At 38.1% G+C, this 16,500-nt stretch overlaps 1 protein-coding gene across 2 annotated transcripts in view; it reads left to right on the plus strand.

The window, feature by feature from the left end:
- Nucleotides 1-1,472: 1,472 nt before the first annotated feature.
- The window catches only part of SRPX (sushi repeat containing protein X-linked), a 59,349-nt gene continuing 44,321 nt past the window's right edge, over nucleotides 1,473-16,500 (plus strand). For both annotated transcript variants that reach the window (XM_075196435.1, XM_075196437.1), the window contains exon 1: nucleotides 1,473-1,765. In XM_075196435.1, the coding sequence (XP_075052536.1) occupies nucleotides 1,699-1,765 (67 nt within the window). In that variant the 5' untranslated portion in view covers nucleotides 1,473-1,698. The remainder of the gene's footprint in view (nucleotides 1,766-16,500) is intronic.

A 16,500-nucleotide genomic window follows, 5' to 3' on the forward strand; every position in this document is an offset into this window, starting at 1 on the left:
GGAAAAACATCAGGGACAGACTGATATTCTGCAAAAGGTACAGGGCTTTCAGATTGTTTGGGGCATCTGGAAAAACGCTTGTCTGGAGAAGGAAAGGTGAGCGCTACCATCATTCTTGTGTCATGCTAACAGTAAAGTTTCCTGGGACCATTCATGTGTAGGGTTGCTTATCAGCCAAGGGAGTGGGCTCACTCACAATTTTGCCAAAGAACACAACCATGAATAATGAACAATGCCTTTTTCAGCAGGATAGAGCACCTTGTCATAAGGCAAAAATGATAACTACGTGGCTCAGGGATCAAAACATCGATATTTTGGGTACATGGCCAAGAAACTCCCCATACGCACATCTGTATTCAACTACAAACGCATCTAAAGAGACGTCTCTTGTTGAATACAGGTCTAGGTATGCTCTGCTCTAACAGACACAATACACTGCGTCCAATACATATATGTGGAATATAAAGATCCAGCAGAACGCACAGAAAAAACTATTCAATTTTAGTCACCTGTTAATAATATAGTCATTAATGAAAAACTTTTTAAAATAAGTAATTTTTCCCGCTATGCAATACATTTATTATGATGATATTAATGTCTACTTTTACAGTTGCTCCAGAATGCAAACACATGTTCTAGCTTACATACATGACCCCCATTACTAGTACTCAGCACTTACACCCGACCTGCAGCTGGTGCAAGTAATGCAACAGAAAACTACATACCCTTGAGATGGCCAAAGCTTGAATTGGGACACTGCATGCGCTCGAGCTTGGCATGGCCTTCCTGTACATTAAATACGTGCATACGCCCATTCCCCTTCCCCGATCCGCCCCTGGAATCGTAGGCTGTCAAAAGCGCTCTATGCACTCAGAGATTAATTTGATGTTCTTGCATTCTCTAGCGTATAGTCCATTTCTGGGCATGCGCAAAACGATTTTACACAAAATACGGCACATATCTGCATTTACGTTCCTTCATAAATCAGGCTTGTAATCTTTAATGTGTTGAATGTATTTTATTTTATTTAGTAACTCTCCTTTTATTACTGAATGTTAATAGTTTTATTTTATCGGAACTGTGGTACTTCAGCTTTTCTAATCTCCTTATAGAAGAAGTGTATAATTAGTCCATAAAAGGAATAATGTCAAATAAGTTTAATAAAAGTGTTATTTATTCAAACAAATCTCAAGATTTTGAAAATAAAGAATATAGAGTACATTTACTTTTTCTTCTGGCACCTCTCCAACATCAACATCCTTGGAAAACTATGTGTGAGCAGAAGTCAGGAGGAAATACCCCCTGTCAATGCAACCATTAATAAAACTGATCTCCGCAGACATGGCAAATCAATTTAACAGCTTACATTTCAAAACAAGGCAGATCTACAGCTACTGGTAGGTATAAAGGGTTTCTTTGAAGACATTGGCCTTCATTTCTACAAAGAAAAAGTGAAACCTGCAAAGCGACTTCTGCAAAGGGATCATATACTATATTCGTTTAGGGAATCTGCTGCGTCCAATAAGGGAATGCTGTACTCCCCCCTTTTTCCTGGCAGAGTTTCAGTTCTCCAAGGGAAAAAAAAAAAACTTGCGGTATCTTGCTTCTTGCCTGAAGCTTAAACACTGTGTAGAATTCTTTCCCCTCTGTCTCTTTCTCTATGCTTCCTTTACGTCTGCAGGACTTGTTTTTAGAGTCATGGAGATTTCAATCTATGTACTTTGGCTGTTTACCCTGAATTTCTACCTGACCAGTGGATATGAAGGTAGGGTTACCTGAATATACTGTAGTTCACTGACTTTCAGAATGATTTGTGAATATTATATAGAGAAAAATCAAATTGTGCAGAGTTCCTTTAACTATTCAGGACAATATAGCTCCTACAGAAATCAATCATTGCAAATGTGTGAGATTTTTCTGTTGTCCAACATCTAAAGAAAAGTTGTTTGTATGTTCTATAGGATGTTTTTTTAATTACGTGTGAGATATTTTAATATGTGTGGTTATTTGACGTGTGTCTGATCTGAATTATGTTCATGAACGAAAACTCTCATACATATTGTTTTCTTATCTGATTTCATCCTTGGTTTTACAGTAAATAGAAGTTCCTGGTAGTAAAGTCTTGTCAGCTTGCTTTGTATGAGAGTATGTACAAGTGAGGCATTCCTGCATGTTTCAGTTAGCACTCATTTTTAACAAATCTGGATATTTGGCAAATAAATCTCTGCAGACAAAATGAGGAGGCTTTTAAGCAGTCTTAGGCAACTTGTGACTCTCCAGCTGCGGTAGAAGTAGAACTACAAATTCCATAATACTCTGTCATCTTCAAGCTGGTGGGGCATGATGGGACCTCTAGTTCCACCACAGATAAAGAGTTATGGAATGCCCGAGACTACTTTGTTATTTCTACTTGAAGGAGTTAACTGGCAAATAGCAAAAAAAAGTAGTTTTAACTGAACGCTAACTGAAAAATGCAGAAATGCCATTACATAGTCTCACACAAAGTAAAGTGACAAACCTACTACCAGACACTGGATCTGCCTTGATGGTCAAGTTAAGTGTACTGTTACTTTGTGGATCTATCAGGACACAATGAACCAAAAGAGCAAAGTGCTGTGTGCTAAATACTGGCCCTTAATACCATTTCCAGTATGCCGTGACTTACTGTAGTTTCCACAGCTTCCTGACAGACACGTTCCAGTATAATAGTGCCCCTATAGAGTGCCCCAATTGCTTCCATTTACATTTTCCATATATAAATACAAATATGTGGTTACACAATAAACTAAAGCCATATGCTTTACAGCTGTCTCTGTGGAAAATAAGACTTAATTATATATTAAGAGTACTTTAATGAGTGTACAGTTAGTCATTTCTATACTGTTATCATGTAATGTTTTACAGTTGTTGCATGCAAGATACAAATGATACAAATGAGAAGAATCAGCTATATTGCAAGGTTTTTCTCTCCAAAAGACTTTTCTTTAGCAGAATTTTTTATTCTTCTTCCTCTCCACTTAATTACCAACAGTTACCAACAGTTTTAATGTCACAATCGATGGAGTGCAAGTTTATCAGAAGACATTTGCCAAAATATTTCTCTGTCAAATTTGCCTTCATCCTTTGTGAAACTGGATAAAGATGCATTGTTTAAATTATTTTCCAAACAAATGAAGAACACATGAGGAAAGAACATCTCAGTCTGGAATTGGAACAATTAATCTCCAAATTCAATAAAGATCTTTTCTATTTCTAAGAATTGTTCATTAATATATCTTTTTCTTTCTATCAGTTTTTACCAAGAGGAATAAATCTTTGTTTGTGAATACGACAGCATATGTGAATTACATTTTTGCTTGTGTTACTGTATATAACCGCTGACCCATACAGGATGTGACATGACATGAGCATAGCGTTGTTTTATTATTGTGATTCACAGGTATTAGTTTTATTACTGAGAGTTCTACACTGTGCAATGTATGATTCATGATCTGTGTTGTGATGTCTGGGGGTAACGTGTTTTCTACAGTGACGTGTTAGTGCTGAGTTAGGCAAACCTTGTCTTTCAAACTATTATGGATCTATAAATCCCAACATGTCACATGATGTAGCTGAGAGCTATGTAGCTGACATCTTTGTTCACATACACCACCCTGGTACACAAAAACAGCTGCAACTCCAAAGTGCAAAATTGTGCATCATGCTGCACTTTCCTGTTGCAAAACACATGGTAGCATTTACCATTAGAGAAGGAGATTTAGATTTGTCAACAAGTCACTGAAAAGTTTACACCAAATAAGACATTCCTGTCCCTTTTTATAAAGTAACGTTGAACGGTGATAGTCTATCACTGGAAAACTACTACTCTCCATTATTTCCTATGGGAGCCAGAGGCTAGCTGGGCTGGGGGTGTTATCACCGCGTTTACCGGTTGCAATAAAGATTCTCCGATGGGATCGCTGTGTTCCAAAGCACATCGTTTTTATGCGCAATAGTATAACAAGTCAGAGTTTGGTATACATACGCATGTCAAACTCAACAGGTACAACAGGCATGTCAAACTCAAAAACCCATTGGGTCAAATAATCAAAGTGTAAGATTGTGTGGGCTGCAAGAAAAAGAAAAAGTCTAATATGCAATTTTGTAAGGTTTATTATTAAGATAAAACCTGTCTCCCCGTATCACACTGCACCCTCCATGCTGCTTTTGCTCCCCTTCATCTGTCTCCCCTGTTTCACACTGCACCCTCCATGCTGCTTTTGCTCCCCTTCATCTGTCTCCCCTGTTTAACACTGTGCCCTCTATGCTGCTTTTGCTCCCTTTCACCTGTCTCCCCTGTTTCACACTGCGCCCTCTATGCTGATTTTTGTTCCCCTTCACTTACCTTTCTATTGCCTTCTTTCTTCTCTTCTGTTTTCCTTTATTCTGTTTTCTTCTCTTCTTCTCGTGGCGCCTCTCTGCAAATGTTGGGCATGGTGACGTCAACATTCAGTGCGAAAGGAGGAGGGTGCCTGGCAGGGCCACAAAAGATATGCGTTTGGCCCGCATGTAGCGCCAGCGGGCCGCGAGTTTGACACATCTATTGTACAAGTTATTTTTAAGAAAGAAACCTTCTCCTCATACTTGTAGATTCACAGTTATTCATATACAGACCCTCACAAAGGATAGTTTTAAGAGCAAAAGAGATGAAAATTTTTATATATAAGCAAATAGTTTGACTATCTGAGAGAAGGTGATTGGACAAGCCATAGTTTGGAGTCATATAATATAATATACTGTATGCTATGTAATAGAGATGAGCTAAATTTCACAGATCCGCAAAGTTGCTTTCGCTCATCTCTTAGATGCAGTTATGACCTGTCTGAGGGTCAGTACTTTTCACCACATCAAGGCTTGGGTCTACTGCAGCATTAATTAGTGGAAATGATTGTTCAGCGCTCCCTATTACAGAGTATCAGTGGATAAGCAGCCACCTGGGAGTGGGGGGATATAGGGATAGCTCAACCCTATTGATGGATAAAATGGTATAACTCCCTGGCGCTTGAAACAGAGGGGACAGCGGGTAATTACAAGGGTCAGTACAGGGGTACCAACTTACACTTAAAGTACTTTATATTGATATACTCTCTTACCACTTAGAATAATGGTCAGATATAGATTGATCCAGAGAATTTATTAACGGCAGTATGGGTGGGTGACACCCTCCAGTGTTAATAACACTGACATAGTAAAATAAACATGGCACATACGGAGCTGTAAATAGCATAAAGACAGACAGGAAAAGGTACACAGTTATTAAGTACGGCAAACAAAGTCCATATTCACCATACAGACACGATTCTCTGATAGGGCTGGTAGAGTCCACTAGATACAGAGATACAACAACAGTGTTAGTAGTAAATACTAAAGTTGCATCATCCTATATGTACGCAATATAATAAAGTAATGAACTATCATATACACAAGAGAGATAGTATATAGTTGTTATAGAGATAGATGTTATAGTATGTTATATGAAAAGTCGCAAAAATGTATATGTGTATGCACTTTTGATGCACATGCGCTGTACAGAAATGTATATGTTAAAACAAACAACTCAAAATTTAAAACATATTACTTAATTTCAAAGGGTTAGGGTATAATAAGAAGTAGATGAAGTTCGTCACTATGTGTACAATATTAAGGTGCAACCAGGGATGAGGAAATATTAAAAAATACTTAATGGCATCCTGTAATATGAGCCTAGCAGATATGGGGCTAAATGTATCAAGCTGAGAGTTTTCCGGCGGTTTGAGAAGTTGGAGACGTTGCCTATAGCAACCAATCAGATTCTAGCTATCATTTCGTAGGATGTGCTAAATAAATAATAGCTAGAATCTGATTGTTTTTTCAAACCCGCCGGAAAACTCTCAGCTTGGTACATTTACCCCATGGTGTCAGTTCTTTAGGGGCTTGACATGATCCCCACTCTCCAATCTTTATTAACATATCATTTAGAGGACTGTGTTTAAACTTTACTGGTAATAAGCAAGCCCTCCTTCCTTATCCACTGTGCACAACGTCCTGTTTATTGCAAATCCTAATTGAGACATTTGTTAATGTCAGGTGCTTGTCAGGCCACTAGAATACCTCATCCTTACCTGCTAAATTCATATTCAGTAATATTGTTCTGTATGACTAAAGGGCTAAATCTGTGAGTCAGGGACCCAAGGTTAGTTTTGTTTTGGCCTCATGATTGTCAGATATGTATTACATTATATAGGGAACTGCCTCTTTTTAAGGTTCTTGAACAAAGACACAATGAGAATTGGGGCCCAAATCCATGGCAAACTGACATTTGGGGGTATATTTACTAAACTGAAGGTTTAAAAAAGTGGAGATGTTGCCTATAGCGTCCAATCAGATTATAGTTATCACTTATTTAGTGCTTTCTACAAAATGACTGCAAGTATCTGATTGGTTGCTATAGGCAACATCTCCACTTTTTCAAACCCGCAGATTCCCTCTAGTATCACAAATAAAAGGCAAAGTTAAGTATCATTGCTGTAAGGCACCAATAGCCCCAATCCAATTTCATTAATCTTAGTGAAGCTAGATTCTGTTTGTCTTGCAATTCCATGTTAATAGTAGTTTCCTTATCTTGCCCTATTAACTGTTAGAGTCCTTCTCTGTCATTTTTTTTATTTTATTTTTGTTACAAATCTTGACCCACTGACACCTTTGCTACTCGCCAGACACTGACACCTGGAGAGAATAATAGTCTTCAGGCTGCATCTTGCTAATGACTGTTTTACTAGTCCGGGTGGGAGGGTTTTCTGTTAGAAAACAAAAACAAAACTCTTGTTGGTGGAATATTCCCTTTACGTATATAATTGAACTCACTGATAGACTTTTATTGTCTTATAAACTGTGTGTGTTTGTGGACCAACTATCAAGCTGAACGAAGAACATCTGTTTTCTATTATGTGTACTGACCTACATTGCAACTAATCTTGTATGAATTCTGGTCTTTTCAGGTTGTTGGTGAAAAGAATGGTGCCTTAGACAATTAGACAAAATATATTTAAAAATATATTGGTTTTGCACAAACGTTTCTTTTCTACATGTTTTATTGCACATATTAACTATTCATTAGTTCCCTGAAAGATCACTGGGGCTTCCTACTCAAGGCTAAGAATGTTATAATTAAAATCTGGAGCAAATAGCTAAACACAGTAGTAAAAGTTTGCCAAACAGCTCTATTTATTTTGGCTGCTGAGCTAACCCCAGGCCGTAGTTTTTGGCTTGAGGTTGTGGTGGATGTTCTACTTAAAGGGAAAGGAGGGATTTTACATTTCTTACTTAACAGCTGAATAATTACATTTTATGATTTTTTAAATCTAGTAATATTTTATAGGTTTAACAAAAAATTATGTTATACATGCATAAGTTATAACAAAGTAAGCGAGACACTGACCTGATTGTTGTGAAGTATAAGCATACAAATAAAAGTTTGTAAGGTACGTAAATGTTTGTTATAGTGTAATTGTGGTAAATGTATTTGGGTTATTGTGGTGTAGATGAATGTATATAGAGCAGGTGTAGGATGAGTGGTCATATAAACATTGATGCAACTACACTCTGAAGAATGCCCTGAAAGAGATCCCAAGCTAACAAGTTTGAGTTGTCTGAGAGAAGCCGATTGGACAACCCACATCAATGATCGACTTTCAGATTCCCGGCTCGATAAAATTAGCACCCAAAGATATACTCTACTGAAGGTCCTATTTGATAAAAGACATGGAGATATATTTAGAAAAAATGACACAATTTTAATATTAAGTAAAAATAAAATGCCAGAAAAGTGGCTATATCCTTTAATGTTATAAATGGCTAAGTATATTCTGATTTCCGTACTCTAAAATTTCCATGATTGCGAAAATGATTTGTGTTGCATGTAGTTAGTGTCTTTTAACAAAGCAGTTTCCTTTATTTAAAGTAACTTTAGTTGTTGGACAGACTTTCAATGAATATGGCACCCTTGTTTATTTTGAGAAACACGAGGGTCCCAGTCCACTCCGAAATTTGTTACAATGCTCCCTTTAGCATCAATTTATGTAATCACATAGTAGTCTGCAATATTGTAGCTAATATAAGACAATTGGCTCTATATTTTAGCATGCAAGCCCACCCCCCCAAAACCTATGGGCAATAATAATCACTTAGAATTGATCAAATTAGTAACGGACACGCTCCCAGCTGCCGTGACTTTGGGGTGTTTGCTCTATGAGGTCACACATGATTCTAGCCTGCAGTCTCTCTCTACCTATTACACAGGTTATAGACCTACTGAATCGCCCCCAAACAGCGCTCACACCTCACACACTTAAGGTATGCCACCACCTATTGAAAATGGGCAATAGGACCCCAATATACTGTCCTACACTGGCACGCAAGGCTTCTAGCTGCTCACAGACTAGGAAGACCCACACCAGCGAACAAAGGTTTAACTCTTCACACCTCCAGACTGTTACACAAATGTAAATGCAAGTACACACTAAGCTCGTTAATCAAATATATCGACAAATCACACACTGGCATTCAAAGGATTAACTTGGTCAAGCTATTTCTTCTTAACAGACTAACGGATTCATTAGAGTATCAAGGATGCAACATATTCAGTTATAGATTTAATATACAAAAGTACAGGGGATTCAGATATAAAAAATAATTAATAAACAATTAATAGATTGACATAACATACACAAGCAAAACATTTTAAAATAAAAAGGATTACATACAGAGCATAAATTACATCAAAGTGGTATATTCTGGCCAAGGGAAATTGGCTTGGAAGATGGACAGCTTATCAATGTGAATTGATTTCCCAAAGTCTGACAATTTACTGTACTTGGTCTCAGCCTTTTAAAGATACGTCCACACCTCTCCCTACCTTCAGGGGGTTGTGGTCTGTGACACTTTTTTTCAATCACCATTTGCATGTTGCCTGATTTACTAACCAATTATGTGACCTAACTTTTCTGTGGAGCGTCACAAAGATCCAATTTTATTATTAATAAATCCCCTATTAACTGGTCCATCTTTTGATATCAAACACGCCCAGATACAGTGTACTTGTAGAGCTTATACTCATTTCCTTAACTTCTCTGTGGGGCAGAATTCTGAATTTGACATATGAGTTGCCCTTCATCCTGCAATGGAGGAATATGTGGTTGATCACTAATTTTATTGATATTAAGTGGCATATTTTAAAACTGAATTCTATTTGTCTATATAAAGTATAGCCAAGTTAGCAGATGGGCTCTGTGATCCAGACACCATGCTGAGCAATCCCTAAAAGTCTATTCAGGTGCCAAACTCCATCCCAGGCCTGGCCATATCCCACAGCAGGGGCTCTTTGAAGTTGCCACAGGTGACACTCCTATCTTCTCACACTGGAGTGTGCAAAGCCATCAAATCAGACTTTCTGTCTTCACATTTTACACTTTAATAGCTCAATTTATCAATGGATTCATTCGATATAACATATTTACACTGCAGTTATGATTTTAGGCCTTCTCCCCCACAAGTATGTGATGGGTTAACCCTTATAAATAACTGTAAGTTCTCTCTGTTCATGACAAAATTATAGCTGACATTTAGTAAATGTGGCTTGAAAATGAGCGCCATCAGTCTGGGTATTTTGTCATCTTCTGAAACCAATAAAACTAGTAGAGATCCAGCTGATCAACCTATGTGCTGAATGCCCAAATCACGTCCAGTTTACAATTTCTCACTGATTGTCAGGAATGGCCTGTGTGTGATACGACTCAACTCTTTAACTTTAAGCTTACTTACAAAACCCACAGTCTATTATTCCTTGCTACATCTTATCTCTGCAACTTTCCTGATACGTTGTGCACAGGACCTTACATTTCTAATAGCCATCATCTAGCTGAAACCAATATTGCGGTCAGGTTAAACCTCTTTTGCAAGTTATGGCGGATGCTTTCCTGGTAAATGACAGACTTGGGTCCTGGTAAGGTTGCCAGTACCAATGCCAAATTTTCATCGGCACCAATGCCAAATTTTCATCATCATGCATTAGTAAAAGGAAATCTTGCAAAATCACCTGGGATTTCTCTCATTTGTATGGAGCCTGGCCAAGCTGGAGTATCCTGCCTGTCAGCGTAGAAAGATCCAGTGTAACCAGTAAGGAGATGATGTGTCAGTTCTGGTTTACAGTGATTCTAGTAGTCCTGGCAATAGAGGAGACCGGAGTCTAATTGATTAATACAAATTTAAAACAACATTTATAGGTATCTTTCCTACCCAACTTCTAACTAAAATAGACATATATTTGGGAGAGCAAGATGATTAATTGGGGTTTCTGGGCTGTACTAATTAAGCTATGAGACTCATGAAAAATATTTTTTTTTTCTATTATAACTTTTGTTGCTTGTACAGTGCTTTCAGTATAAAATAAATTTACTTAAATATTCTACCAAAGAAAGCACTATATGTTCCAAACATAAAACAAAGTGACATTAACTGCAGTACAAAGAGTTGTTAAAAAATGATTGCCTGTTTAAACTGATGTGATTTAAATGCAGTAGGGAAACAGAATCTGAGGTAGGATTTAATAATATTGGTTAGAGACACTATAGTTTGCTCTTTGAAAGCTGCAAAATGTTCTGATGATTCTGAATGTGCTAATCCGGGCACATGGAAATAATCACATTGTTTCTTTTGCATGCTTGATTCCAAGAATAAAGCTTTTTTTGATAGCTAGATTGGGCAAATCAAACACAAAGCCAATTCGCCTATTCATAAATACAGAAATACAGATATGTTTATTTACATGCAGAAAGTCAAGCACTGCTGCACACATCCTTTCACTATAGCAGAGGATATTGGAAAAAAAACAGTATATTAATTTAAAGTATTTTTCTAATCGGTATGGCAGCAAAATAATTGTATGCGTTTTAAATATTTTCTTTTAACAATTAATTGTTTTATTTTGATAACTGGAACTGGAAGCCCAAAGCCAGACCATGCATGCGTAAATGCACCAAGAGTAGCTGGTGATGTGGTAAGACTCCTCTTACTACTACCAGCTCGTATCACCAGGCAACTGAGTATCACTCAGTAAATTGTGGTGATTTGCTAGTTTTCTATTGCTTCAATAAGCAGATTCCCCTAACCTTGACCTGTCAAACTAATGTGAATAGATTGTTGTGTTACCTCTATATGAAAAATAGTTTATACCATACTTGCCAACTCTCCCGGAATATCCGGGAGACTCCCGAAATCTGGGTCAGTCTCCCGGGCTCCCGGGAGAGAGGGCAATTCTCCCGATTCCCGGGCAGCGGTGGTAAGTGAATGGAGGAGGCGGGGCTTAATGGCACCACAGCTGCGTCATTGTGGCCCCGCCCCCTTGTTTTATTGGATGAAAAGGTGGTGACAGCTTTGGGGGCGGGGCTAACGGCACAATTCTTCAAGCCCTGCCCCCACACACCCACTTGACCCCCAGACCTCCCGGAACTTAACCTGCCAATGTTGGCAACTATGGTTTATACATGCAACTCATAGAACATACGCAGTGCAACTGGCCCTGTTCCCCATACATAACACACATATTCCTTTAATGGTGAAACTTGTGAGCATAGAATAATATATTAGGCTAATTATTAAGCAAGAAACTTTGCATACATATATTAGTTATATATATCTTTGTAATTAGAATAGCTTGATGGATTTATTTTGGCTGGCTGAGTTCCATTTTGTGGCATTGCTGTAAAATTAAGTGTTTGTGGCGTTCAATTAGCTTATGCTTTGTATGGCAGCTTTTGTTAGAGATTACAGGAAATCATAATTATTGTATTATACATTTGAACTGTCTGCTATTTAAATAAACTATAGTGAAACAATATTTATCTATTAATTAAAATGTATCCATAAATTCATTCTATGTAATATGTTTAACTTTTCAACTGTTGTGAAGGTTACTTTTTATTAAATGTTGCTTTAGTTCTTAAAACTGGAACAAGGCATGAGACAAGTTTGGTTACGATATTTAAAGTGGGCTTGTCACCTACACACAGGCACAGTGGAGGTAGCCGTTTTATGTGCTGAACTAAGAATGTATCAGTGGAACTTCACACCTTTGTGATATGGCCTGTTCAGACAAAAACTCGATTTACGCTAAATTTAGCTTTTCTCTATCTGTTGGATTAAGATACCACAGATAAACTGCAATCCTGCAGTATGTCCCTTTGCCCTTTCTACTTGTGCGTGTGAAATCTGTTATATATGCTAGTGTTGGTCACTGAGCCATAGCTCCCTATCAGCAATTACATTTTGTAGCACTGGGGTACACTTATGAAAACTGTTTGTCAGGTAAATGTGTAGAACAGTTAGCTGTGCCCATAGATGTTTGCTATTTATTTTCTAATCTGCACTTTAAAAATGACAGAATCTGATTGGTTGCTATGGGCTGCACCACCTTTTTTCTTTGCACCAATTTTTATAAATGTCTCCAAGTGTAATTTAGCCACTGTTGTTTCACAATTCTAAGATGCAACTTCTATGTACCCATAATATGTACTCTTCATATGTCCAATCAAGTGGAAGTTAATGCAATGCTTAAGGCAGGGTTTCCCAAACCCAGTCCTCAGGGCTCCCCAACAGTGCAGGTTTTCCTGATCACATGTGACATAATTAGCACCACCTGTGGATCTGTTACAATGTGTCAGTCAGTAATGAATACACCTGTGCTCCAGCAAGGAGATATGGAAAACCTGCACTGTTGGGGAGCCCTGAGGACTGGGTTTGGGAAACCCTGGCTTAGGGCTATCATTGTAATTCATTTTGTGTGTTTAAATATGATTCAATAATAGCTGACATTAGCTTACCTTATTATTTCATCTATGCCACGCTGATTATTTTACCCTTATCCACGGTGGGCAACAAGCAAAAACTATAGTTTCAGCACTTGCACATTTTTGCTACAGCTCATGGCAGTAAGACCTTTGACCGTGTGTCACCACATTATTAGCGTTAGACTAAAGGTGCTTTAACGCAATATTTTTTTCTCACAATACAATCCCATTAGAAGAGATCTTACTATTATATATGGCATTTCAAAGATATTAATCTGAAGACCTTAATTTAAAGAATCATTTTGTACATTTTGATCTATCATAATTAAGCATTTACTTATTTGCATGTTCTCACAATATCAAGTCTATCATATTTAGATTCTGTGCATGTACAAATCATTTAATGTCAGGTAATTTGTGAAAAGATATTTCAATTAATATTTTAATAATTGTTGTGTTTGTGGACACCTCTTCTTGCTCAGCATTGGGAAACTTCCAAGTAAATGTATGGTAAGCAGAGGTTGGGAAGATGTCTTGTCAAGGGTTCTCTTGAGCTCTTGGGAGCCCTAAACTGTGCCCTTCTTAAATAGCACTGGCGCTAAAATTGGCCATACATGCTGCAGTATTGGGTAATTGGCCTGATATCAGTATTATTATCTGAATCCATATTGGGGAGGTCCCAAAACAACTATCTTGCCAGATAATGATCATATGGAAACTAATTTTTCCATAATTGGGCATGAAGAAAGATGTGGTCAGAAGATGACGTATAGTCTTTGTTTGACCTCACCAACAGGATTCATTGAATGTGGAAGAGATCTGGGTGCTTAGCCCAAGCACCAAACCTCAAATTGAATGTTGACCCTGTTGCTGGACTCTTGGGGACAGAGGCAGGATTGACCCAAGTGTGGGCATCATTGCAATGGGAAAATGGCCAGTGAGGTAGTAGGGAACCTCTGGTAGGACAGACTAACATTAATGAAGACTAGTTGTTTACATAGATCAGGTGGCCCACCCCAAACATTTTCAAACATTTTCAGCAGCTGATTTTTTTTTTAAGCCCAAGCCAATGTGATGTTTCTGTGCCTAGGAAAAAGGCCTGTAGCTTGATTCAACAACTCTTTTTCGTAATGCAGTACTACTTGTAATGTTAATCTGTTTAAGAAGGAACTGTCATCCTGTATGTACTGAGATTATTATTATGTGTTAGGCCCTGTCATTTATTTAGAATGTGGTGAGTGAATGCTTGCTTACTATATTAATTGGACAGGAACTATTTGTGTCTATTCCAGTAAGATGACTAATTCATAGTATGTAGTGTAATGTTGTCACATTTCAAGATGAGAAGTGTTTGTTTAAGCTTCTTGCCAATATGTCTTCCATGGAGAATATGAAGTATTTAATCCTCTTTTGTAACTTAGATGTTATTTAAGGTGAGCAATTCATTGTATGTGCCATATTAGGCAATCCCCTGGAAGTCATCATTTTTCTTCCTCAGGTAACTTGTTGGAATCGGCTGTGTGTTCCTATTAGCTTATTGAATCAAAATAGTCCATTACCAGATTTTTAGATTATACTTTCACAACTATCCTTTGTAACATTTTTAGTCCCCTATTGCTCATTGTGGGAGCCAATAAAGAAAAGGCATTTATAAGATATAGTACACCTCTCATCTACACACAGCAGAGCAACAATGTTGTAGGCTGAACCAACAGTCAAGAGAATTCACCAGAAACCAGTGCCTTGCATGAAAAAATGTATGGCGTTATATTATCTGCCTCCACTGTAGACAAGAAGTGCACTTTACAAGCCTTCTTGATACTTTACAAGCCTTCTTGACCTGTTATTCGCATTCCTTAAATATGTGAAATAATTGAATAAGCAGGCTAGCGCTACCATTAGGCGGACCTAGCTGGTTAGCTAGGGTTTTTTGGGGGCACCTAAAACGGGATGAGTGACATAACATCACTCATTAAGTATTTTTAATCCCCTGCAGTGCAACAACATGGAGCACCAGCCGCTGACAATGAGAAGAAGCCAGCAGTTTCTTACATGTGAAGCTGTTGCTGCTCCTCAATTTCAGTATTAACCTGGGAATGTGGCACTTTGCTGTGATGTCACAGCCAAGCGCCACACTTCCATTCTGAGGAACTCTACACTTCATGCATGTAAGGGAAAGCGGGGGGGCGCCACCTAGGGTGCCCCCAGGGTTTTTTTGCGCCAGCCATATGAATAAGGTCTATACAGACTATAGACTTACACACAACACAATGTTGATTTGAGAGCACTTCTAGGTATTTTCTTCTATGTGGCCAAGTGATAATCTTGTCTCAGGAGGCACCCTCCTAAGGGTGGCAGAAATTAGGTTCTCATATTGCCTCATTGTGAGGGATTTTCTGTCTACGGGAGAACACACCGGACAATATTTGGATTCAATACAAAAGAGAGGTTGTCCTACCAGAATCTTAGCTCCCTTCAGGGTAACCAAGATAGAAAATGTTAAATTTGTTTATCTTACTCAATTTTTATTGGTTTTAAACAGGGTATATGTGTACAGAAAGTAATAACCGGAGGGGGAAAGCCAACATGTGGGGATACAGTAGACAATGGATGCTCAAGATCCATTCTAAATGCGGAATAGATAAAAATTGTAAATGAAGCTAAATACATAGCAATTTCTATACAGATGAGTATCAGATAACATACAAATGAATAGTAAGTAACAACAATCATAAGTCCCAGAGTTAGGACAATCAGTAGTCTACATTTCAAAACTATATTGCACTTTGGCCATAATTTTAGACATATCAGGAATATGAGGATATGTTCAGTGCTGGGCACATGCCACGTGAGCAGCTATTAGGATATGTCCTGTTACTTATTTATTATATACTGGGAAATCTGGAGAGAAATGATGGAGTAACGCTAGGTTATGGGTCAGTACAATGTCGGGGCTAATTACTTAGAGCAGCAAATCGGTAACTTCTGACCAAAATGGTTTAATTACTGGGCAATCCCAGAATATATGGAACAAGGTACCGTCTCTACCACAGTTCCTTCAGCAGTATTTAGACTTAGCTGACCAAATGTTATGAAGTTTGGAGGGAGTCATATAGAGTCAGTTTGATTAATATTTCAAGATAGTTCATACATTTAGAAATGCAATGACTGTTAGTGAAGATATTTTCAGAATATTCATCTAAAAGGAATATATTTAAATCATCTTCCCAATTACACTGAATCTGGAATTTATTTGATTGCTACGTGGCTATTGACGAGATGCCCCTCTGTGTGTCTGAGAATTTAGTTTGGCAATAACCCCAGAAGAATACTTGACGAAAATGTTGAATTTGAATGAATTTGAAGGGCCTAAGTGTGTATGTGTAAGGAGTGCAGAAGCACACAGACTACAATCCCCTTCCCTTCTCTCCAATGACTTACTGGATCAGAGTGGACACTGTGAAGCACACCTCACTGCCTACGTCCCATTCAAACTGAAGATCACTCTCACGTCCTTCGGCACTGCTGCCTGGGGAAGAAACCAACAGTAAGGATCCGCTTGCACCAGGTGGCGATTTGTTCGAGGCCACGGCAAGGGGCAGAGACACTCACTTTACCCCGCCTGCTGACACCTCGTTTT

Source organism: Mixophyes fleayi, chromosome 2 (assembly GCF_038048845.1).
Source record: "Mixophyes fleayi isolate aMixFle1 chromosome 2, aMixFle1.hap1, whole genome shotgun sequence".
Lineage (NCBI taxonomy): Eukaryota > Metazoa > Chordata > Amphibia > Anura > Limnodynastidae > Mixophyes > Mixophyes fleayi.